At 39.9% G+C, this 26,431-nt stretch overlaps 1 protein-coding gene across 1 annotated transcript in view; it reads left to right on the top strand.

Annotated features, from left to right (window-relative positions):
* Positions 1 to 25,657, top strand: part of TBC1D1 (TBC1 domain family member 1) — a 99,724-nt gene extending 74,067 nt beyond the window's left edge. The window contains 8 exon segments of the mRNA XM_033060353.2: positions 296 to 481; positions 5,319 to 5,480; positions 7,277 to 7,435; positions 12,194 to 12,438; positions 12,869 to 13,028; positions 18,001 to 18,170; positions 20,837 to 21,007; positions 23,879 to 25,657. Of these exon segments, the coding sequence (XP_032916244.1) occupies positions 296 to 481; positions 5,319 to 5,480; positions 7,277 to 7,435; positions 12,194 to 12,438; positions 12,869 to 13,028; positions 18,001 to 18,170; positions 20,837 to 21,007; positions 23,879 to 24,103 (1,478 nt within the window). The 3' untranslated portion in view covers positions 24,104 to 25,657.
* The last annotated feature ends 774 nt before the right edge of the window (positions 25,658 to 26,431 follow it).

Genomic DNA, 26,431 nt, shown 5'->3' with positions numbered 1-26,431 from the left:
CAATGTTTTTAACAGGTTATAGAAAAAAATATTCTAAGCTTTAGCCTGTATGATTCTTATTCTGAAGCAGCTTTTAAGTCTGCTTGAAACCATCATTTGGAAAACCTTGCTTGGTATTGCTACCTATTATCTATCTCTCTGTCTATCTATCTATCTAGATATAGATGGATACATGAGTTAGAGTGTATATATGTAGATGTGTGTATCTATATATGTCCAATCTTTCAAATTGTGTCCCTTCATTCACCTGTTCTTCACATCCAAGTAGTTAACAAACAGCTTCTCTTTTTTAAAGATTACTGTGAACTGGGAGATCTTCCACCCAGATCCCCATTGGAGCCAGTGTGTGAAGATGGCCCCTTTGGGCCAGTGAAAGAGGAAAGGAAACGGACACCCCATGAGCTTCGTGAATTGTGGAAGAAAGCCATTATCCAGCAGATACTGCTCCTCAGAATGGAGAAAGAAAACCAGAAGTTACAAGGTTGGTGAATTTCTTGAGTACTACACCCTACTGCAATACAAATTCACTTTTTGGTTTTCTCTGTGGCCTTGGTAGAGGACTGCACCAAACCTTAATGAAACATTCTAGGAACACACAGGTAAATCAGATTAGCAACCTCTCCCTCGGCACTGATTAGTGTAGGTGACAGTGGATGATAATTTTTTTATACTTTACCTTATTATTTGTTTGCTTGATCTGAAGGGACACTCTCCTATGGCTGGGGTTTTTTAGGCTGGTGTCTAGGAGCTCTTACAAGGAATTCAGCATGATCAGTATCATGAACTGAATTATTTCTACATTTGCATCCACAGGTCCTTGTCTAAGTATTGGTCATTGCATCATTGTTTTTAGCCAGTCTTGAGCTCAAAGGAAGTTCTTAAATAGGTTGTTGTGGACTTGAAGCTATGGGTTCCTGCAGTAGTACCCACACTGTGCAGGCAGTGTTTCTGTAGAGTGGTAGTGACTTACATCAGTCCAATGGGTGGTGAGAAGGAACTTGAGAAACTGTAATTTGAAATTGTTCTTGACCAAAATTTTTCTGTGAATGACTTAGCTGCAATAAATCTATTTTGGTGGCAATTTTTACACATAGAGAACAGCTGTATGCAGACTCACAAGTGATTGCCTTTGAGAGCTGCTCCTTTGAAGATATGAATGATGAGGACAGAAATTTTTATCTGAGTGATTTTAGACGTTCAGGAAGGGAGTAAGCACCTGAACCCTCAAAAGGGGAGGTACCTGGCATGAAAATGGCAATATTTATTTTTATTATCTAAACTTGAGGAAGGTTTGACTTGCAAGAAGTGTGTAGAGAAAGGGCCCAACTGTATGAAAAGTTCAGTACACCAAACATGAAATCTTTCTTTAAACTCAGGTTAAGACGTGGCTGAAAAGACAAAACACCTCTTGGATATTGGATATGGCCTGCCAAAGCACTTGGCCCACTTGTAGGCTGTTTGCTCCCAACTCTCCTGTTTCAATCCTATCTGCAGAACACCTGACACCCGAGTTTCCTAAGAATCCCACAGGTGACATGCGTGTTCCCAGCAATGTATTAGCTAATTCAGTAAAATAAAATATGGCAGTGGATACCAGATATTCAGTGTCCTTGGCCAGAGGCTGAGACGATCTGAAGAAGAGGTATTTAGAGAAATTATTTATACAGTCTCTTCAAGTGTAGAGCAGTGCTGTTGTACAGAGCTCCTGTAACTTTTTAATGGCATTTAGAAATACATTTTCTCTGTTTTCTGTATTTATACTCCTGATTTTTTAGAACATTTCTCTTGTATTCAAATTATCTGAATCTACAGCCTGAAGTCAAATTTTTGCCAAGTGCAGGCCGTTAATATCCATACACATTTTAGCAAGTTTAACTAAATGCTCCCATTTTGTCTGCCCAAAAGAAAAAATTGCAAAACCATCAAACATACATTAAGATGAGCGTGTCTGAAAAGCTAGTTAGTGAATTAATGAGGTAGATGTTGACAGAACTAAAGGCCCAGCTGTGCTGTCTGCCCTGTGGAGTGAGGAAGTTGTCCTAGGTAGCTACTGCATAAAGAGCTCAGATGGTGAGGCAATAGTTGAAAACAGTAGGTGACTGGGCTGCAGTGAGCAAAGCATCTTTACTAGGAGTGCTTAAGTGTAATATTGGGAATTGGGTAGTGTCAGTATCTTAATAAACTTATTGATAAAGGCATATTCTCACCTCAGTCCTCACATGTCACATTTTTGCATATAGCATAAGAAGATTTAATAAAGCAAAAAAGTCTGAAAAGTTGGCAAGCACCTGAAAACATTTATTTGCAGAAGATGAAGCATTAACTTTTAGTTCTATTCATACAGTACCATCTGTGTTTTAAGGTTTTTAATATTCTGATTTATAAATGTGTTGGTTTGGACCTGAAGAAAATGTGAACAAATAGTTTAGACAGACTGAAGTACTTTCAGTGTGAACTCACAGCTATAACAAAACTATGAGTGCATGTATTTCATGTATCTGTAGCTAATCACTGAATTAAAAATTAAATATTCTGAGGTCCAAATCTTGCAAACATGTAGGTAACCTCACAACTCACATTAATTACCTCATTGAATAAAGTCATTCACATGTGAAAGCAACTACAGGTACATGTCCCCAGATTTATCAGTTCTTTTCTTTCCAGTTCTTAAAATCTAGAAGCTTGTGTTGTCAGTGGGAGTGCAGGACAAGATAACTCTTTGTGACTCTCAGAGTTTAATATTCAAAAGAACCTTAATTGCAGATACAGCTCTCAGAACTAGTTGAGTTTAGTATGTTGATAGTGTCATTATGCAATGTGAATGTCGGGCAATCTTTATCTGTTTATTAAATTTATATAAAGGAGTTGAAAATACAAATAATGGAGAGTTAAATTACCAAAAGATAATATCATAACATTTTTACATAGATTGTCTCAAGACTGAAATGGATAGGAGTGATTCTATGAGTTCATGCTGTGAAATCCTCAAAAATAGCAGCAAGCTTAATGACATATTGCAGAACGTCCTTAAAATAAGAGTATTCTGTTACTATTACAGTATTGCATCATCACAACCAAGTACTGTAAATACATCGGGGCAAATTAATTAAAAAACATGGTCACTTCATGATACACTATTTCATAAACATAGTTTCAAATCATGTTATTTGTATGAGAATTACCTTTTAATTTTTGTTTAATACTAAAGAACCTTTCCAGACTTTTATGTATTTTGAACTTTTGTTCTGCTCATTTTTTTGCAAGTAGAGAGCTGCTCTTGTGCTGGAACTAGGTGCATTGAGTACTCTGCCACATTACAACCTAATTAAAAGATTGAAACCCATTTTATTAATTTCTCCATAAATTTCCCACTGTTTGTCTCTCCTTAGTGCTGTCTTTGTAGCTTCATCTTGGTTTCCTTATAGCATTTTCTTGGATCATTTCATCCTTTCAGGAATAGACAATTGACATATTGTATCTCATATGAACTATGCCTCTTTTTCTCTTCTTCTGTTTTTTCAGTCTTATTACCTGCACAAATCCATCCACTGTCATAAAACATGCTTTATTATTTAGTTTACATGATTAACATTAATAAATCCTGTTTTCCAGGCACATTATAGTACTAAAAAGCCCCCACAGGAAAAAAAAATTGAAAGCTTTACCAAAACTCCCTTTGAAATTCTCACTTTACTTCTAAACTGTGGAATTACACTCAGCTACAGAATCATTTTAATTTCTGCTACAGTTTTTTTATGCTTTCCCAGCTTTGTTTTTACTTTGTCATTACTATTACAGGAATGTATGCATAACAAATAGATGACTAAATTTCGTTTGTGTTTTTATTTGCTGAAAGTCTTCTGCACTGAAGAGCTGGGAAAATGAAAATTCCTGTTATGAAAATCTTATGTTTATTTCAGTAGTCATCATCTCTCATGTTTCTTCATATTTAGGAGTTGATTAGGAGTAGGTAATTCAATTTAACTGGCCAAACAAAATTACAGTAAATTCACGAATACAAGCCGCACTGACTATAAGCCGCATCTCTGGGTGTTGGCAAATATTTTGGTTTTTGTCCATAGATAAGCCGCACACGAATATAAGCCGCTCTGTCGTTCGCAGCGAGGACCCGCGTGCAATTATTAACAGAACGGCGGGAGGGCGGGGTTTACTGGCTGAGCTAAGGCTGTGCAGGCTCGGCCCGCTAGGGGCCGCTGACGGGGCCAGGTGGTCCAGCACGGTGCTGCAGCTCGGGGCCGGCCGCCGCTGCCCCTGGGCTCGGTCACCCCGGGTCGGCGCTGCCCCGCGGTGGCAGGCAGGGACGGAGCTTCCCCTGCTCCTACGGCAGCGGCGGCGGGCAGGGACGGAGTTTCCCCGCTCCTGCCGCGGCGGCGGCGGGCGGGGACAAAGCACCCCGTCGGCTCCCCGAGCCGCGGCAATGGCTGCGCGGGGCTCCCGTCGGCTCCCCGGGCCACAGCAATGGCGGCGCGCGCTTCCCCCCCCCTCCCTGGGCCGCAGCAATGGCGGCGTGGGCTTCCCCCCCCCTCCCCGGACCGCAGCAATGGCGGCGCCGGCTTCCCCCCCCCTCCCCGGACCGCAGCAATGGCGGCGCCGGCTTCCCCCCCCCTCCCCGGACCGCAGCAATGGCGGCGCCGGCTTCCCCCCCCCCTCCCCGGGCCGCAGCAATGGCGGCGCCGGCTTCCCCCCCCTCCCCGGGCCGCGGTAGGGGCGGCCCGGGTCCCCCCTCTCCTCCCCGGGCCGCGGTAGGGGCGGCCCGGGTCCCCCCCCCCCCCTCCCCCGGCCGCGGTAGGGGCGGCCCGGGTCCCCCCTCTCCTCCCCGGGCCGCGGCAATGGCGGCGCCGGGCCCCCCCGTCTCTCCCCTGGGCTGTGGCAGAGGAGGAAAGAGAGCTCTCCCGCCTCTCTCCCCGCCCCCCGTTCTGCCTACACGGAGCCAGGCTCCACCCGCGGTGCAACAAAGTAGCGATTTGTAACAATCGCAAAATGCCGACTTTGCAGCTGCTCGGCTCAGCACTCTGGCAGGCACTTCTGAGGTTGTATTAGCCGCTCCTGATTATTAGCCGCATTTCTGGTTTAGGAGCAAAATCTTAGTCAAATTGGTGCGGCTTGTATTCGTGAAATTACTGTAATATTGCATACAATATCTTCAAAAAATCAAACAAACAGGTCCACCGCAGAATCATGAAATCTTAGATATGAAATGTTTCAGGTGGATAGAACGAGAGAGTTGTAAGTTAAATTAATCCATTTTACAAATAGTAAACAATATTAACTGCTATGTTCTTTATATCACTTTTTAGCATCTGAAAACAATTTGCAGAACAGACGCCTGAAACTTGACTACGAAGAAATCACACCATGCTTAAAAGATGTAACTTTGATTTGGGAAAAAATGTTGAGTACACCTGGAAGGTCAAAGATTAAATTTGATGTGGAAAAAATACACTCTGCTGTTGGACAAGGTAAACAGTTTGTTTTTGAGTTGTTGAAATGCATGTAAATTGTATCTGAAAAGGAATAGTGTGGCCACTTAACCACTCCTTATAACCATATACTCTCTAGTGCTGTTCATCAGGCTGCTGACTGAACAAGTACCAGCTTTGGTACCATCGTGGTTATGCAAATGCAAGTCCCTTTCAGTGGTAGCTGCAGTTGTATCGCTGGAGCTACAGCATACATTTTTGAATAAAATCTGCACTTACCAGAGATGTACCTCAATGTATTACAATTTTTACAATCTGATTTTATAAATTGGAAGTTGCAATTGAAGAAAAAAGGCCTGCATGATGGCAATAATTGACTGGGAATAACTGAAGAAGACCTCTGCACTGTTTTCTGGAAATTCTCTGTTCCAGCCTGTGTGCTATGTCTGTGCACAAACAGTAGACATGAGTATCTCTGCAGAACTGCCTTTTCTCTGAGTTCACTTTGTCCCTGCAAACAGCTACGTATAGTCTTCCTCACAACTTCAGGGCTGAGAAACCACCCCTATCTCCACTGCAGCAAAAGTAATATAACCCAGGGATGTTTTTTAAATGTTCTAAGAAACTGAGCTATTACTCAATGTTATATTTACCATGGTTGTTCCCAAAGGTCTTAGTGCTAGATGGACCAGTGAAGATGGCTACTCCAAGGAACTTTTGAAAGTTCTTTACAAAGCTTTCCAACATGTAAAGGAAGTATCAAGATTTAACCACTGTCAGAAGTTTAAGATTTTAAATATTGCACCTGACTATGTGCAATTATACAAACAAGTTAAACCAAATTGCCCGTTTAAAATGACTGGGTAAATATAGATTTCTAACAATATCAAATCCTAATATGTTTTGTTATCTTTCTATGTAACTTGTATGCTTGAATAATTCTTGATTTCTCCTATTGTTACTGTCCTCCATATGTTACATATATACCAAAAAAACTCAGTTCTAAAAACTTCAAACTGTAAATTATTTCAAACTGTGATATCTGGTTCCACTGCACTATAGATTAGGCAGAACACTTCCCCAAGGGAAAGTGCATTGATTTCTTGTGTTTACTAGTGAGTGATAGTCTTGTGGTGAATTGATTTTACTCTGAGAGTTTTACATACAGTTTAAAAATGAAGGCTGTCATTACTTATGTGAAATGTTAAGTAGTATCTGCCCTTTCTGAAGAGAAATAAATTCAAACTTTAAAACATTTTTATGTGTACCAGTCATTAAGCAAGCTGATAGCAAAACTAGAAATACAATACTTGCTACCTGATTATCTGCCTTGTGTTGTAGTCTCTAGATCATGTCTCATTTGTACCTACTTATATTTTTGGTATGTGTGTATCCCACCTTCCTAAAATGTACTCATGACATCAGAGTCCATGCTATATTAGTGAAAAGTGTGAATTAGTTCTATTGCAGTGCTTTATTGTGTACTTTACATGGGAAAATGGGAGATAAGCATATAACTCTTCGGGAACAAGTATAGCAATTCTTGATGCCTCTTCTAGTGCTTGTCAGACTGGATGTAAACATTAACTTTAGGCACTTCATAGTATTTGTTTCTGCTTTAAGTCGCTTAAAGGTGCTGATGTCTCTTACTGGTTCAGGAAGTAAAAGCACTGTAGTTTCATCTACTTCTATGGTCCACTGGAGGTAGCCAGTAGGGATCTGTCTGCCTGTGTAGCATCTGTGTGGCATCTTCAGTTCCTCAATCCTGTTAGCTCAACTGTAGCAGAACCCTCAGTGGGAGTACAAATTCTGGTTTAATTGCTTTCTCTGCTCAGGAGTACCACGTCACCACCGTGGGGAGATCTGGAAGTTTCTAGCTGAGCAATACCATCTTAAACATCAGTTTCCAAATAAACAACAACCAAAGGACACACCTTATAAAGAACTCCTAAAACAACTAACTTCCCAACAGCATGCAATTCTTATTGACCTAGGTAAGTACAGTAGTGGTCTGAAATTAAAACAAGGAGTTTTCAATCTCTGTAAGATACTTAAAGAAGGAAATACGCAAAATTACTTTCTCTATTTAATAATGTGTTGTTGGTAAGAATTGGTTTTAATCTGGTGTGAGAAACCAGGAGCTGATACTTTTCCAAGAGGATCACAGCTCTTGTGTGTGGGATAATCCACATTAAACTCAGTATTCATTATGCTTTTCCCTAATAAAGGTAAAAAATCAATGTCTTCCAGAGCATAGTACTGACACTGTGTTTGTGCAGCTAAGGGTGTGTGTTTTCTTTGTTAAACGCGCTTTAGAGATTATTCTTCAAATTATATGGGTACTATATTTGATTTTATCTGCCATTTGAGTCATGTCACATTTCAGCTATAGGTTATGTTTTTGTGATTTCTCAAACTTGCCTTTTCCTTTCAGTTCTCTGTGTGTAAAGTGGCAATTAGCAAGATGTGGTCTTGGTTCTGAGGAGCTGTGTGGGTCAGTTTAAGAAGACCATTATTACTGCATTTGATTAAGGGAATTTGCAATGAAAAACTCCATCAAAGGAAATTATGCACTGCAAGTAACCAAATATCATGTAAAAGATTGATAAAAATTTATGGGAAAAGTTGTACTTGGACTGATGTGAATGATTAGTACCCATTATTTTTTCTTGCATCTTTTCTGTAAGGCAGTAGTATGGAATTGTCCCTTCATAATTCTGCTCTTTATAACTACTCAAAAGTATTTATGCGTTTTTCACTGCAAATGATCCTCTTTCTTGCCTGATGAGGAAGGATTACCCATATTACCTATTACCTGTATCCTGATGAGGAAGGGTTACCTATAGAGCTGTCTGGGAGCACCCATTTATTATTTTATTAAAAACTCAGTGTGCTGTCTGTCTTCATTGGGTACTAAACTGAGAAGATTTGTCAGGTTTAAATAGTTTAATAGACCTACACTTTAGATGATAAAGAGCCTATTTTCTCCTTTTTTGCAACACTTGGTAAAGTGAATCAAAATACCAAAGCAATGCATAGAAAATACATAGGAATGTGAAGGAACAGGTGTGTTTCTGTGTAAGGTGGCACAATCAGAGGTGGGAAAGGGTGGTGGTGGATGTCACCTTCACTTTTCCCTACTTGGCAGACCTGTCTGGTTTGGACTTAGCACTGGGAAAGTAATAGTCCAAGGAGCTTTAATGCTGGCTGGGAATAGGCAGTGTGTGTAAATTGTCTCCCTTCAGACTTTGTACAACGGCTCTAGGAATTCCCCTGGAATGAGCATGGCCAGACAACAATCCTTTGTGTTTGAGAGAGACATTTACTTGCAGCCAGAGATCATTTACTAGCAGATACCTATTGGTCCAGCATACCTGGTGTTGATAGCCCTGGCAGTGAAGGGTGGGATACTGAAATGGGTCAGTAAGAGGTAAACAGTTTTGTGCTGGGTTAGTTAATTGAACAGCTTAGCAGAGGGATGGTGCTGGGATGACTCCTGGACAGTAGGGAGCACAGTCAGTCTCAGCTTGGTGTCTCACATAGCAGACTGGGGCTTACTGGCTTGGCAAGCTATTCATATTTTCTACCTGGTTCTGTACACAAATACTTTCTCATCTTAGCCATGTGCTCTTCTTGTAGAAACAAATGACTGCATATGTTGGCAAACTGGTGTCGTCATGGTGGTTTTCATGCAAAGTGTTGTTTCTGCCAGGGTGCTATTTGCCATCCCACTAGCTGAAAGAGAGATTGGGCCCTGTCATAACCTTAAGGTCAGTTAGGAAGCTGAAGATTTCCTAGTGATTCACATTGAAATAGAATTGTGCTGCTTGGTAACAGACAGCATAACTGGATAGGCAGCTAGAAGGGATTTGCATATTCTGACTTGTGTTCCTTCAGGCTGTCAGAAGCATATTCTCTTAAATCTTTAAGATTCATTCTGAGAGCATGCATTTCACCTTGGAAGAAAAAAAAACTATGTTCTTGCAACGTAGTGCTTGTAGTACTTACAAATCTTGCCCAAATTAGGCTAAATAGGTCTTGTTAAAACAGTATGAGCCAAAGCTGTAATAGTATTGTTTGCACTTAGTTGAATTAATGCATCCTCAGATGTAAACAATGCTTCCTGTGGCCAGGAGTAAGCATGTGGCTGCTGAGCTAAGGTAGAGTAGCTGCTTTACTTACTCAGTTTATGTGTCACAGTGCTATCAGTGTAGGAAACTCTGTCACTGGGTGTTTGCTGAACTCAGAGGAAAATTAGGTTTTGTTTTATTACATTTTAAAAAATAAAGTAGTAGGTACTTATTTCACATTCTGAGGCTCTAGAGGTGTCACAGTTCAGTTAGTCTCTTTTTGGCAGGGCCAGATATCTTTGCTCCAAAATAAAGGCTAAAATTCTTAGTTGAGCCACATCAGAGCACTCAGAAGCACATCGGCTTGTGAGTTTAGCAGTTCTTCTCTTCCATTTACTGGTTTTTAGAACTTCTTAGCATTTTTATTCTTGCTAAGCTTGTAACTCTTTCATGACTTACGTGAAATGAGCTTTGCTGCCTGAGTGAGGCAGTGCAGGTCTGCCTTAGACTGTGCTATAGTAACTTCTCCTTCAAGCAGAAGAATGTAAGCTCTTTCTGCTTTGAAAGCTAGAAATATTTATTCTGTAACATTCGACTCTGACACCCTGGCCAGGGAGACCTACTCAGAACTGAATGCCATGTCCCAAGTGACAGGCTAGAGCAGCTACCAGATGGCAGAAGGACTCTGCCATGGGCTTTGTCTTGAAACAGGAATTCTGATATTATCTGGCAGTGCAGCAGCATTCCAGGACCTAAAGGGTGGGGTGGTATTTAACAAGTGGGCAACCAGAAAACAAGCTCCATTTAATACTAGAACGAAAGAGGTATTCAAATTTCTCCTCTGTTGAGGTATTTCACAGAGGAAGTTTGATAGGGAGAGGGGTTTTCCTAAAACTGAAAAATTTGCCTTTGGAAATTTTTTAAAAAAATATGTAAAGGTTAAAGTCTTTAATGTTTTTGTTCACAGAACACAGAGTGGTTGAGATTGGAAAGGAGCTCTTGAGATCATCTAGTCAAAATCCCCCTTGCTCAAAGCAAGCTGTGCCTAGGCTGCCTAGGATCATGTTTCCTCAGGCTTTGAATATGTCCATAGATGCAGACTTCACCTCCTTGGTCAGCTTGTGCCAGTGTCTATTCAATTATATTACACAGTTTAAAAAAAAATGGTGGAATTTCCCATTTTTCAGTGTGTGCCCATTGCCTCTTGTTCTGTCAGTGAGCACTACTGGGAAGAGCCTGGTTCATTATTCATTCCCTTTCACTGGGTATTTGTGCACACTGGTAACATCCTCCTGAGCCTTTTCTCCTCTGGGCTGAACAGTCGCAGTTCTTTCACCCTCTCGTCATAGAAGAGATGCTCCAGTCCCTCTGTGATCCTAGTGGCCCTTTGCTGGACTGACTCTCTCCAGTAAGGCCATACCTCTTTTGTAGTGGGAACAGAGAATTGGGCACTCCAGATATGGCCTAACCAGTGCTGAGTAGAGGGAAAGGACCAGCTGCCTCCAGCTGCCGGTGGCACTCCTAATGCAGCCCAGGATTCCAGCTGCCTTCTTTGCTGCAAGGGCAAATTGCTGGCTCATGTTCAACCTACTGACCACCAGAACAGTCAGGTCCTTTTCAGGTCCTTTTCCAGATGGGTGGCAAATACTGGTGCATGGGTTTGTTCCCTCCAACTGCAAGAATTTTCCACTTAACTTTGTTGAACTTTATAAAGTTCCTGGCAGCTCATTTGGCTAGCCTGTTGAGATCCCTCTGTATGGTAATAGTTGTAGCTGTCACTCCTCCTAGTTTTGTATTACCTTCAAGCTTGCTGAGGGTGTGCTCTGCCTCATTGCCCAGGTCATTAGTTACCCTCCCTTATAAAAGATAAGCTGGAACAAAGGTTTCAGGCGTCCTGTCATCAAGGGCCACTGACAAGGGTTGGTTAGCATCAGCTTTTGCAGCATCAATCTTACCAGCCAGCAGAAATACCCTCACATTTCCAGGAGTCCTCTGCTGATCCTGGACATAGTCTCTGTATGCTCAAAGCTCAAGGAAACAAAGCCCAGAAATGGCTGCACAAACTGCTGTATCTGTTGGCTGCCTCCATTAGCTGTGCTCTTACATAACATGTGTATAGCATATATCATAGCTTATATATGGCTACACATTCTTTTTTATTGTATAGGCTGCAGGAAAAAAGAAAAAGGCAAATGGAGACTGGAGGGGACCAAGGCAAGGAGGGTTGTGACATGAGACACATTTACATTGAAAGACAAAAGAGAAAAGAAAACAGAAGGGGCCTTAGCTCACGTAGAACAGATGTTCCAAGTCTGTGCCTAATAGTTGTCCTTATTAGGACAACTTATAATAGTCCTTATAATAGTTTATTATCCTTTAATAAGCTTTGCAGGGGCCAGTCTTAAGAATTAGGTATTCAGCTGTTCCAAACAACATGTTTTCCCCACCCCCTGACAGTTTCTAAATTAACTTTGCAGCGATTGTAACAAAACAGTGGTACAGTATAAGAGTTAATTGTTCTGTATTAACTTTCTTATGGTCTTCCTGTGGGTTGGTTAAAAATCTGCTTCTTAAAAGAATCTACATTTTTGAAAGGCTGTTTAGTTTGACTACATGACAAGGTTTTGGGGGTTTTGTTGTTTATTTTTTAATTGAAGTCGCTAACTTCAGCTCTTTTCACAGGGCGCACATTTCCAACACATCCATACTTCTCAGCACAGCTGGGAGCTGGGCAGCTGTCACTCTACAATATTTTAAAAGCTTATTCACTTCTGGACCAGGAAGTAGGATATTGCCAGGGCCTTAGTTTTGTAGCAGGTGTTTTATTACTCCATATGAGTGAAGAAGATGCTTTTAAAATGCTGAAGTTTCTTATGTTTGACATGGGCCTGAGAAAACAATATCGTCCTGACATGACAATTTTACAGGTATGATTTCATTTTTTTTAAAGTAAAGGATGCTAATCTTAAATAATAATAATAATGCAATACAGCTAGCACTGTCAAAACCTGAACTTAGATTGAGTTCTTAAAAATAGGGAAGGATAATCTAGGAAAAGAATGCATCATCTTAAATGCATGATTTTCAAATCAAAATACTTCTGGAGAAACTGTTGAAGCCGTAGAAGACTTCTGTTGTGTTCAAATGTCAAATGGCCCTGTAAATGAACCTGTAGTAGGCTCACAGGTGACCCATCCTGTGTCTTTTAGGTGGCTTCCAAGTATTTTTTGTTTCCACACAATTTCATCCAAACATCTATTGCCATTTCTCTGTTTCTGATAAGTATGAAGCATGGACTTCGCTATTATGAATGTTAAAACTAATTGATCTTTACTCACTTGTTCTTATTCTGTGCAGATCCAGATGTACCAATTGTCTCGACTTCTTCATGACTACCATCGAGATCTCTATAACCACCTAGAGGAGCATGAGATTGGCCCCAGCCTCTATGCTGCTCCTTGGTTTCTCACCATGTTTGCCTCCCAGTTTCCCCTTGGATTCGTATCCAGAGTGTTTGGTAATTCTTTATAAAACTTCTCTCTGTTCTTTCTGAAGTCTTACATTTGGAATTTCATTATTAGGAACAACAGCATTACTATCCAACCTGTTTCAGACACTCAGGAGAAATACTTTTCTTACTGTGAACAGAAGAAAAACAATAGAGGTCATCCTATAGAGTGTGCAGTATATCAATAAAACTGGAAGAGAGAGGAGGAAAGTAAACTACAGTCCCTAATGTCTTTTCATCCTCATTGTTACCTTTTCCTGCCTTGTTACCACTTCTAGAGAAGATGTAAAATTTGATGCAATGAAGGCAGCCATTGTATCTTGACAATGACGCTTCAACACCAACAATCATTTAATTTCAAGCTGAAAAGAAACAAAGGCATCATCTGAGAAATATGTCCATCAGCAGTGTCAGCAGAAAATTAGCTTCAGGGTCATGTTTGAAAATACACACAACGATGGCCCTTGCAGTGTAATAATTGATTTACTCTGCAGAAATACAAGACATTTAAACTAATGTTTCTGGTTTAAATCCTGACAATTTTAGTTCCAAAAATGTTTGGAATCATCTGGGGCTTAGTTTCTAAAGTCACTTCTGTTGCCTATTTTTAGAATCTGCAGAAGCTCTCTTTTTAAATTAAATTCCAATTAAGAATTTACCTTGGTGCTGTCTTCTGGATGTGTATTTCGATTGTTTGGTGTTTGAAAAGATGCTTTGTTTCCTTTTCAGTTATTTGTTTTTCAACAAAAACCAAACAATTATTAAAATTCAATTAATTAATGAATTTAATTAATAAAGTAATTCAGTGAATTCAATTAATTTAAAAATTCATTTTGGCCTACCAGGTTGTCCATAATGAGTGGGGTGAATTGGAACTTTCTTCCAAGTTCTCCTCTTATAGTGAGAAGCTAGTTTGATTTTCCTTAGTCAGTCTCATTTAAGATTAATATTGACACTTGCCTGACTTGAAAACAATATGGTTCTGTCTACCACAAATAGTAATATAGAGCTCAAGAAGAATCAGCAACAATTCTTCTGGTTTCTGTTTAAGGGCATACTAAAAGTAGTGCTAGGAAAAGTGCTAGAAAAGGATGGTGCATAGGGTAGAACTATATGTCCCATGATTAGCATCCAAATTCCAGGGAAAACAGCGTGTTTTTCTCCTGGAAGAGTTGAAAGCAGGTTAATGTACGTCAACAAGTATGTAGCTAACAGTAATAATCTGTAGGAATCAAATGAAGTGCTGGATGCAAGTGTCATATACCCAGTTTATAATCTGCTCATCTTTTTGTTAATCTTTCATAGTCTTGTACATGGTAGAAGCATTTGAATGGGGCAATTGACTGCAGTGAGATTATAAAAGTGCCTTGTATATCCAGTATATTTGGATTTCTGCCTTCATATACAGATTAGTATTTTCTCTGTCATTGAAGGATTGTAGGGCTTTAGAAAACAAAGACTTTGCATTAGAATAGAAGGCTCAGATGCATGATCTTCACATACCTGATTTTAGGTCAAGAAGATAAAAGCATGTATGACAGAAACTATTGCCTCTTTAAAACCTCTGATGTTTTTAGAGAGAAAGTTCAATGTGACCAGCACATGCAGTTTTGTATTTAGTATTTTCCTTCAACCCAGTATTTCCTTTGTATTTAGTAATTTCCTCAAAACAGTATTTACTGAAGCTATGTAGGTTAGGAACATTGGACATTCTCTTACATTAGAAAGTAAAATCTCATCCTTATCCATACTAAAGACTCTGAAACACAACTTTAAACAAAAATGGGTAGAGCTGTCATTCTGCCAGTGGCTGTCATTAGCAGCATGACGAGTTAAAATTCAATCATTTTTTACTTATGTCTTCACACACTTTCGTGGAGCATATATACATAGATTTTCATTGCTCACTTGTTAGAACCCTTGGGAGGAAAGAATGTTGATGCTGAAGTACAGTAATTTCACAATTACAAGCCGCACCGTTTTGACTAAAATTTTGCTCCCACACCGGAAATGCGGCTTACACTCAGGAGTGGCTTATATGTGAATAATTTTCTGACATTTCCAACCCCGGAAGTGCAAACTGAGGTGCCGAGTCGAGCAACCTGCCAGTAAAACCCGTCTTTACGTGGTTGTTACAAATTGGTTACTCTGTTGTACAGCAGGTGGAGCCGGGCTCTGTGCAGGTAGCGCGTAGGGGAGAGGCGGGGGCTCCCTCCTGCTGGCCCCGCGGCTCGGGGGGAGGCAGGGGGCTCCGTCCCCACCTGCCGCTGCCGTGGGTGCCAGTGGGCTCCATCCCCGCCTCCCACTACCGCTGCAGGTGCCGGCAGGCTCCGTGCCCCCCTGCCACCGCGGCGCAGCACCAGGCTGAGGCGAACAAGCCCAGCGGCAGTGGCGGCTGGCCCCGAGCAGCCCCGCCGAGTGGCAGCGCCGAGCTGGGCCACCTGGCCCCATCGGCAGCCCCCAGCCCTCATGGCCCGAGCCAAGCCAGTAAACCCCGCCATCCGGCGATTCTGTTACTATTTGGCAACTTTGTTGCACACAGGTCCTTGCTGCAAACGACAGAGCGGCTTATAATTGGGTGCGGCTTATTTATGGACAAAGAACGAAATGTTGCCAACACGTGGAGATGCGGCTTATAGTCAGTGCGGCTTGTAATCGTGAAATTACTGTAACTGATTTATAGGTTACTGACAGTCTGAGATTGCACTTCAATTTTCTAACCTAGTATTTGAAAATAGCTCACTCCTATTTAATGATACAATTGTTACAGACCATTCCTTTGTATTTCCATAGAGTGTGCTTTTTGCAGGCATCTAACAGGCAATATGTAAAAGAAGTGGTTTAGACTGTTTTATGAATCAAATAGTGAAAATCCTTCTAAGTTTTTATTTATCTGTCCAAACTTTCAACACTTCTGAGCAGGAGCTGATGAAAGTACAGTGTTAAGATATGTTCTTTAGTACCCCTGCTTACTTGTTATTAAAGGAGATTTGATAGAATAATGTTTATTTTGTTTCAAGATTGTAGATAAAACTTTATATTTATTTTTAATCCTGTAGGCTGCCAGTCACGCTGACATTAATTTGGGTACCTTCACTGTATTGTTGTTGGCTGGGAGCCCACTTAATATGAAGCATGGGGAATGGATAACAAACAGGTCTTTGTTAAGTGCTTGCTGTTTTAAATGAGAAAGGGATTTCAGCTGTGTATTACCAGCTTAGTCATACAGACATTCATTAACAACTTTTAGGTCACCTTGAGTTAATCTGCATGTCGTTATGGGGCAGGTGCTGAATCATAAAAACACATTCTTTTTAGCTCTGCTTTTTTCACTTTGTATTTCTAGCTGTTCTTCAGTATTTCCTGTCCTAATATAGAGCTTTCCCTATGAATGATTTTTCCCATAGTTTTGAGTTTCAATAGAGAATTGAGGTAGATGCCTGCTCTGTTATCACTTTTTAATCATTTCTGCCACTGCAGTTCACATTCAGCTCAACACAGCTGAAAAATGTTGCACCCCTTTTAGGACAAACGGCAAGAAAGTGTGAGATTTGTGGCTACCTTTTACTTGTGCTTTTCTTTCTTGGAGAGAGAGAGTGAAATGAGTTATATGGCTTCAACATTGCAAGCTAAAGAGTGAAAGAGGGGAATTTCATTATGATACAAATTTGGAAATAGAGTTTGTTTTTTCTAAGAAAGGCCGTTAGCCAGTGCTTTCATAGGTTCTTCTTTACATCACGGATAATTGTAGTTGTGCTAGTAGTTGTTTCTCTTACAGCATAGAGGGTTTTTTCTCTTTTTTCTCTCTCTTTGCTTTACTCTTCTTTTTATTTTATTTTTTTTTTTCTGCCACTGTGCTACTTTGTATGTGGTTGATTGTGGCTGCATTCACAGTTTCAAATACAATGCAGGGAAAGAGCAAGAGAGAAGCCCTAGAGAAGCCCTTTCACAGTAGATTTATATTTAGGAAGTAGATAAAAATGCCACAGTATCTTCTATTCGTTTATCACCTCCATCAGTATTGTTTCATTTGTTAGATGCTTCTGCCTGTAGCAAGGCAAGTCCTTCAATGAAGCCAGGAGCAGATTCTTGAGTTACAGTAGCAGGAAAGTCAAATGCAGGGCAGTGCTGTTTCTACAAACTGGGTTTCTTGTTTGATACCTTTACTGCAGACTTATATTTCTTTACTCTATAAATACATAGGCACTTTGTAAAAGAAAAGACATGAAAGGACATTACATTGAAAGGTCACTGTGTACTGTGGTTTCACTGTGCTTGGTATGCCAGCTGCTGTCATTGCAGGGTCACCTGCAATATTTACACTTAAACTGTATGACTAAGATTTCAGCGTACTTATTAATATCATTATTAGCATATTAACAGAAGTGGTTGAGACACATACTAAAATTAAACACATGCACCTGAAACTTGAGGCTACTGGAAAGTGTGCATGTAGGCTCATTTGCTCAATGTTGTATTGTGGTTTTGTGGCTTTTTGCACCACATGAGAGAAAAACAGAATTTCAGATCTTCAGTTGTGTCTTCAGGTATAGGGTTTTTTCCTGTTGTACTATGATTTTTAAAGGGCATTGAGATTAGAGTTCTATTCAAATTTATATTCCTGCAAACATGAAATCAGCCCACTAAACTATTATGTGCATAAAAAATGGCAACATTGATAAACTTGACTACCTAGTTTATTGTAGACTTAGCTTAAACTTGAATTGCCTTTTTTTTGTGAAAACTCACTAAACAAATCAGTAAGTGATTGTGTTAGTCAAGTGTGTTATTCACAGTAATAATCTTAATAATCTTGATCCTATAAAACTTCTAAAGCTGTAGCCAAAAACACATGTCCAGCACAGTGTCACCTCCAGGTCACTCCTACCAGAAGTTGCTGACTTTGGACAATTTATTGTTTTGATATTCTTGTCAAAAGATGTGCTTGCTTTATATAACCTGGTTTTCCTTGTTTTCACAGATATGCTCTTTCTTCAAGGATCAGAGGCTATATTTAAAGTGGCTTTAAGCCTTTTGGGAAGCCACAAGCCCTTAATTCTGCAGCATGAGCATCTAGAAACTATTGTTGATTTTATTAAAAACACTCTCCCCAACTTGGGTTTGGTACAGATGGAAAAGACCATTAGTCAGGTATGAAATAAACTGAACACATGAGAGGTATGCAAAGAAATGCTCCTGTTAAGTTCTTGACAGGAAAACCAGAACAGCTACTTCAAGCTGAGAACTCTCTTGTAATTTGGAAGATATTAAAAACTTTTGGAAGCAGATGACTTGTAAACTAAGATTACTTAGTAGCTTTGTGTGGTATTGTAGTTATTGTCACTTTATGAAGCCTTTAGTCAAAATTAATTCTTTTTCACAATGAATCTTGCCTTCCAAGACTCACATCAGAAGGAAAAATTGACTTACAAGAGTTACAAAGTTAACCTTACTTAATGAAATTAGAAGCCTCCCTACATTGACTGTCTCTACTGGCTTTTATGGTACTGACCCAGTATGTAACCACAGCACCTTTGTAATTCTGTCAGCTGTACATGGGGCAGGGCAGACTCATGAAGTGAGTAGTGACTCTAGACAGCAAAACTTGGAATCCTTGATACAGTTCTTTTAAACAGCAGACAAGGAAAAGGATGCAATATTGCTAAGATAGAATACTCCAGATGATACTTACAGAATAAAAAAAAATCGGAGATTATCTCAGTTAAGGCTTGCCTGTTTAAAGACCCTAAATGTTTTTACACTTGACATCTAAACTGCAGCAGGCAAATAGAAGATGGGCTTTAGCTCGTTTTTCTGAAGGCCTTTTGTGGTCCAGAACATGGGAGCAGTACTGTGCTGTGCAGAACTGCAGATGCTGACAATCCTCCAAGGGCTGCCAGGGATCAAAGCCCATGGGTTGATACAGAAAGCTGCAGCAGCAGCACAGTGCTCTACAGAGGACTGGCCAGGGGCTCCCTCTAAGCCCTGGCAGCGAAGCTTCTGGGGGACACAGCCCACATTAGGGTCAGAAAAATGGCTCCTAGTGCTTATCAGAGGAAGGAGATGAGAACTAGCAAGTCTGTGCAAGGGGAAGGAAAGCAAGGAATTTGCAAGGCACAAAGGGGGTTGTGTGTTACCTACCAGGCTGAAAGACTTGCAGTGCTTAGGTGAGCTGCACAAAACCATGTGCTTTAGTGGAAGGAGGGAGGGATGCTTTGTTTAGGCAGCCCTGACTGCTCTAAATTTGAAGTGGGTAGGTAGAAGTGGGTAGAAGGACGAGCAGTTCCTCCACTTTTGATCAGGGCTGCCTTTGAAGAGAGCAGCTGTTTGACCAGCCCACAGTCCACACACAGCTCCTGGGTTAATCCCCATCATCCTTCTGCTGCAGCATGGCCTTTGGTTTTGTGCCTTAACATGCCCTCAGTTGGCTAGGTTTCAAATCAAACTTTTTATTGCCTCATGTTTCCCTTCTTTCAGATTTGATACTCTGGTTATGACACCAGGGATTTCCCTCCCTCCTCAGGAGCACAGAGGCTAGAAGTGGCAGAGGTTATGAGAGGAACTAACATTCTACCCTCCTGAATTGCACTTCTTATTTTATTGAAATTTCAGCAGTGTCTTCTCTAGAGATGCTCAGATTCACAGAAAATGAAAATTCCCTACATGTAATCAAACTTGAATTAAAATTGTATTTTAGCCTTCTGTGCTTAGATGCTCAGTATATAAGTTTCTGCTGCTATTTAACTATGAGATGATTTTTTTTTTTGGACATCTGACAGAAACATTTCATAAACTGATGTTTTCTTTAACCAACAGTTGAAGTCTTGTAGATAGAGCAGATAAAATCGACAAATGTTCCTGTTATTTTTAACAGGTATTTAAGATGGGATTTGACATTCGACTCATTTTCTAAATGAATAAAGTACAAGAGGTTTAAAAATAAAGAATGACCCAGGAACTTCCTTTCTTAGGCTATTTTTCAAATGCATTTTTAAATCAACTTTTATTTCTTCTGTGTGCTGTGATTGGCACACTTGTCCTTTTAATTTACTACCTTCTTCCCTGATTGCAGAGGAGATTGGAGTAATAATTATGAATAATTTGAAGGCTGATGGCTACCAAAACCTAGAAAAAGGAAAAGAAAATAGTAGTTTTTTTCCTTTGGGTGACTCTCATCTCAATTTATTTATCTGCTTTTAAAATAAAAGGTTTTCTTAATGTTCATGGACAAGACTGAGCATTTGCCTCAGTGATTTGTAGTTAACAATAATAGAAATCTATTTTGATGTTGCATAATGGTTTTGTTAAGTGTGTTAGTGTAAGGATAGATTATTTCATTTTCTTTCCATCTGTAAAAATACTTTAGAATCATAAATAAAGATAGCCAAGTTTGCAGTTTTCCATTTAGTGCTTTTATTTTTCTTAGCCTTACATTTGTACATGTAGTAGGTAAATTTGGACCACACTTTTTCTGAACTGACAACTAATTCTGATTATGACTAGAAGGGTTTATGCCAAACTGAGATATATTAAGTTTGAAAAGAGGAATACCCTACACAGTCCACATCCTTTGCTTTGCTACTGAAGTCAGGCTGCAAATCAGTAGCAAAGTTTTTAAGTAGATCCAATGCCAATGTATTTCACTCTAGTGCCTCAGGCTTGCCATTTCCTCAATAGGAAATGTGAATGCCAAAATATAAGTCCTTTTTTGTATGCATTGATTAAATATCTAAATCTAGATCAATAGATTTTTAAGCCTTGAAAGAGAAACATTTTTGATCTGCACAGCATCTAATAAATATTTTTATATCCCACAGGTGTTTGAAATGGACATTGCCAAACAGTTGCAAGCTTATGAGGTTGAATATCATGTGCTTCAAGATGAGCTTATAGATTCATCTTTAAATGACAATCAGAGACTGGATAAATTAGAAAAGGCAAACAGTAGCTTGCGCAAACAAAACTTTGATCTCCTGGAAGAACTGCAGGTACAATTTATGATTAGCATTCTAATTTTTTAATTTGTATACCTTTTCAGAAGAGACTGTCCTACATCACATCACAGGAGGGATTGATGTTTGGTCTAGTGAATTTAAAATGTAGCCACTTAAAAGCTGTATTTAGTTTAGCCCTCAAAGTTTACATGCAGAAGAAATTCTAAGAGAGGGTGGTTAGAGCATATACCTCTAGTTAGTGAAGAGCTGATTCAACACATGGCCTCTTCTCTTGTAATTAAAATCATATCTGTAGAAGATAACTAAAAATAAAATGCTTTTTCAACTTCATTTTACATTTTCAGTCACTGCTTTATTACAGCAGGGATACTACTCTGTCAAAAATGGGTAAACTAATTGCTATGTGACAATTTAAGGATACATTAGAGAAAGATATGTTGTCTATAAGGACGTACTTTCTATTACAATTTTTTAAATTGTTATCCAGATTGTTTGAACATTATGTGAAATAATTTCTAAATGCCTGTTCAGTCTGCAGTTTTTTCAGAGGTCATGCATCTGTTCTGTGTAAGGGGTTATTCTTTGCTTATCTGAGCAACAAGTCAGCTTTCTGGATGCTTTATAACAGGATGTTTGCTATAAAACTTTTGACTGTGCATTTAATTTGATGGAGAAAGGGACTTCAAATGTAAGAAGCAGACATTTCAAACTTCTTGATTATTGTTGAAGACATAAACATTGTAAGATAATTGGGGAGGGAAATTTAGTTTTCTCAGACATTGGTTCTTAATCCTGCCTAAAGCTAGTTAATCATGCAGATTTAGATTGCACCTCCTAAAAAAATTTGCTTCAGCTGTACATTCTGATCCTGTTTTAGGTTCTAGGTTTAGCCTTAGAGAAGTCAGAAGGAGTGGCACTCCTCTGCAAGATATTTTCATAAAGCTTTTGGAAAATGGATGAGGAAATTGCTGACTATAATAAGAGGAAGATGGATTTCTGGGATGATATTCAAGATTTAATGTCCTGTAAATACCTGTATCAAGGATCTTAAGCTCGGGTAGTGTGGACTGGACAGTGGGCTGTGTGGTGGATTGAAAACTGGCTGAATTACAGGTCTCAAAGGGTTCTGATCAGTAATTGGAGGCCTGTGACTAGCAGTGTTGCACAAGGTTCAACACTGGGCCCAGTATTATTTATCTTACTCATCAGTGACTTGGATGAAGGGGCAGGTGCCTTCTGTTCACTGCTGACACAAAAGCTGGGAGGAGCAGCCAATACCCCAGAGTGCTGTGAGCCCTTCAGAAGGGCCTTGACAGACTGGAGAGACTGGCAGAAAAGAAGTGTTTGAAATTCAGCAAGGGCAAGTGCAGGGTCCTGCAGCTGGAGAGGGATAACCCCGGGCACCAGCACAGGCTGGGCTGACCTGCTGGGGAGCAGCTCTGTGGAGGAGGACCTGGGGCTCCTGGTGGATAACAAGCTGTCCATGGGCCAGCAATGTGTCCCTGTGGCCAAGAAATCCAATGGGATCCTGGGGGCATTAGGGAGAACATTGCCAGCAGGTTGAGGGAGGTGATCCTGCCCCTCTGCTCAGCCCTGGTGAGGCCACATCTGGAGTGCTGTGTCCAGCTCTGGGCTCCTGAGACGAGAGGTGAAGCTCCTGGAGCAGGTCATCAGTATATGAAGAGAAGGTGTGAAGTGGGGTGCACTTGGAGGTGCAGAGCAGTAGGAAAAGAGGGAACAAGCAGAAACTGATGCATAGGAAGTTCCACCTGAACACAAAAAACTTTACAATGTGCTTGACTGAGCACTGGCACAGATGGCCCGGAGAGGCTGTAGAGTCTTCCCTCACTGGAGATAATCAAAAGCAGTCAGGACACAGTCCTGAGTGACATGCTCTAGGGCACCATGGTTGAGCAGGGAGGTTGCAACTAGATGACATCCAGTGATCCCTTCCAACCCTATCCACTCTGTGATTCTGTGATCTTCCACCCACTCCTGTCCCTACAGCCTTGACAGCCTTAAGCAGTTTGTTAAGTTCATCTCTGCTTGAGTGCTGGCAAGTCAGCAACTAGTATCACAGCAGGGAACTTAACTATCCAACATTGTAGTGTTGGAGCAATCCCTTTGTCTTGGAGGTGGACTTCATCAGACTTTATTTTATAGGGTGGAAGGTGACACATTGCTGATAGGAGGAAAGTGCATCACCAGATAATGTGGGTCGATATTTTGTCCCCAAAGGCTGAACTTTTTAACCCATCATAATTACATGATGGGTAGTGGGCTCATCAAAAAGGCAAACACTTTCCTGAAGGCAAAGACCACCCTATACTCATGTCTCCTGATGTTACCCAGTGCTCAAACTCCCAAACAGACACCTGATGTTGTCAAAGTACCTACAGGTCTCAAATGAGTTTGAACAATCTAATACTTTGTTTTACCATGAAGTAGAATGCCAGTATATGCAGCCTTTTGAGGGAGAATTTTTGAAATTTTTCACAATGTGTTTTCCATTTGCATATTGCTCTAAATCCTCTTCTTCTCCTTTTCCTTCAAACCTGGTATTTGTTGGACTCAATGTTGAGATGAAATAAGGATGCAACTAATATGTTGAGTTGTCTTTGTTTTGCAAAGCAACAAGTGTGACTGGCCAAAAATATCTCCCAATTGACCCATACAGAAGCTTATCTTAACCTGCTGTTCTGTAGTATAAAATTTGCAGATTCAGTAACTTTCTAATTTCATTACTTTGCATTATATTGTCAGATAAATTTTTCATAATTTCTAAAGTATTTTATATGTATTCATGTATCTCAAAAAATAGTTTAAAGATGGTTTCAGTCATTAATGAATTTACCTTTTTTCCCTTCCCATCCTTTCTCCCCTGCTATCTTTTTACTTTAATAGGTGGCTAATGGAAAAATCCAAAACCTTGAAGCTACAGTAGAGCTTTTATTGACCAATGAAGGCAAACTGAAGCAGTCCATTCTCACTCTTGAGCAGGAGCGAGCAGCTCTACTGAAAACTGTGGAAGAGATGCAAAAAAAGATGGGTGATATAGATGGGAAGCCTCTACTTACTGGACAAGAACTGGAGGATGACTGCACAGTTGTAAGGGAGCAGAGAAGCTGAGCAAGAAACAAAGGGAAGAACTGAGTCATTTTGTCATCCATGGGAATTTGATGTTGTCATGTTCATTGTACACACCTTACTGTGGCAAAGCAGGATAAGGGCATGGTGGCTTTCCATATCAGAAAAGCTGGTTTCTTGGGGAAAAAACTCTTCTCTTCTTAGTATGTAGAAATACTATGAAGAGTAAGATACCACATAAGAAATAGTAAACAGGAGAAGCTTACTAGTGTGTGCAGTCATACACAATACACTGTAAATACAGTATGGATTCTTCAATAAGTGCTTCTAAACCTAAGTGCTTTGGGTTTGTCACATTTTTGTGTCTGGATCACCACCACGTTAAAGAGCACATTCTTTAGAAGGTCTTTTGAAGAAAAATGTCAGTGTAAAACCTTTGAATGGATGACTGCCCCATTGCAGCTATGCATTGGTAACATTTAGAGGTGATTAGTGGTTGGACTTGAGATTTTTGACAGTGTAATTCCCCTATAGTTTGGCTGGATTCTGTTAATTATGTTGTTTACACCTCAGAAAACGGCTTCCTGATGCTTGAGAGTGTCAATCCATTGGACTCCAGGGAGCTGGACATTATCATATGTAACTATGCATAACTGGGGGTTGCCTTCCTTTTTTATCAAATATGTTGGTTTAGTATATTTCTTGTTTAACTACCATTAATTTAGTGTATTGTTTGTTAGCATTATCTGCTAAACATACTGTATATAGTAACTGCATTATTCTTAACAAAATATACTGACATTAATTTGGTGAAGCCTGTGACTCTGTGATTCAAAGACTTATGTTCAGACTCCTCAAATTTCATCTTATTTATTTCTGGTCTGCTGTGTGATATAAGACATCTTTTTACTGGGAAACTAATGTCCACTGTCATTTTTCCCCTTTATTTGCTACTCTGTGTCCACCCATCCTCTGAGAAATGTAAAGACCTTTTCTGAAGAAGTGGAGTCATTTCAAGAGCTTCATGGTGTGCCAGATAAGCTTAAACCGTTTCATAAAGGGTATAGAAGTTCTAATTAGGACACCACCATTCTTTTTGCAATGCATCTTTCAAATAAGATTGCATATCTAAAAAAGTAAGTCTCAATGCAAAAATATTTTGCAAGTCAGTTGAAGCAACACAGTGCAATAATACCCCATGGATATGCTGTCGTTTGGGTTTACTTCAGAATTAGGAATATTGCCATAGTTTTTTTTCAGTCCCCTAAGCACTGAGTTAATAGGCACCATGTTTTATTACAGTGGGGTTTCATCCAGGACATGATTTTTATATGTTTGGTTTTTGCAAGTCCACTCTGTATTCACTTAGTATTGAAATTCCACATTCATCAGTTACTATTAATCCATTTACCTCTTAAGCTTGTTTTTTTTTGTTTGGAAATCCACAGTGAAGCTTACGCTTCATGTCCAAAATCTTGTTATAATGGACCTCATATTGTTAGATCACTCAGTAATGTTGCGTTTTTACGGCATAGTGCCATAGTTCATACACTGACTTTTTAACAAGAGCAATAAAAATAATAATCTATGCCTACATCTATGTTGTTACATTTTTTGACATTGAAAACAAAACCACAGTTGGTGGAGTGCCAGTTCAGAACCACCTAAAACGAGACTTCCCCTGGAAGTACGATACTGTCTACAGTGGTTGTTCATTTCCATTCAGCTCCCTTGTACAGTGAAACAGTTGCTTCTTTATAGTTAGAAAAGCATAGAGTTGCTTGTTACCTATTTACTAGTCATGCTTTTTGAGAACAGTGACTCTAGTTCTCATCTAAGTGCACTTAGTAATGGACTTACACAAATTCTCAGTAAAAGGCTTTGGACTGGAAGTTGAAGAGAAGTAATACCACTTACCAAGTTCCTGACTTTGTAAAAGCTTGGGGCTTTTCCCTCCACAAGTATGAAAAAGAAGTAATAGAGCCCAGAGCTAGTCCCAGATACTTGATACTCCAACTATGCTGTAGCTGATCATCCTTAAGAATGTGTAAAATTAGGTCTCCTATTCTCTGAATACCAGAAATTGTCATCACATACTGTCTTCTGTATGAACAGTAGTTTCTGATTCAGAGAATTACTTTTTTAAAGCCACCTGCAAATCCATAGACTGAATGCCTCAGCAGAAATAGCAAATGAACCACTCCAGGAAAATGAAAGTTGAAATAATCAACATTTTCTCCATATCACTTCTACAGATAAAAATCCCCAGCAGTGATGCCTTTGAAGAAAAGAAAAAGCAGTGAAGAAGGAAAAAAATTAATTCATTGTCAAGGCTTCTAAAGGTGCATGACAAAGGCAGCAAGCGGTGCA

This window comes from Catharus ustulatus, chromosome 5, assembly GCF_009819885.2.
Source record: "Catharus ustulatus isolate bCatUst1 chromosome 5, bCatUst1.pri.v2, whole genome shotgun sequence".
NCBI lineage: Eukaryota > Metazoa > Chordata > Aves > Passeriformes > Turdidae > Catharus > Catharus ustulatus.
This window is presented reverse-complemented; position numbering and strand designations above follow the sequence as displayed.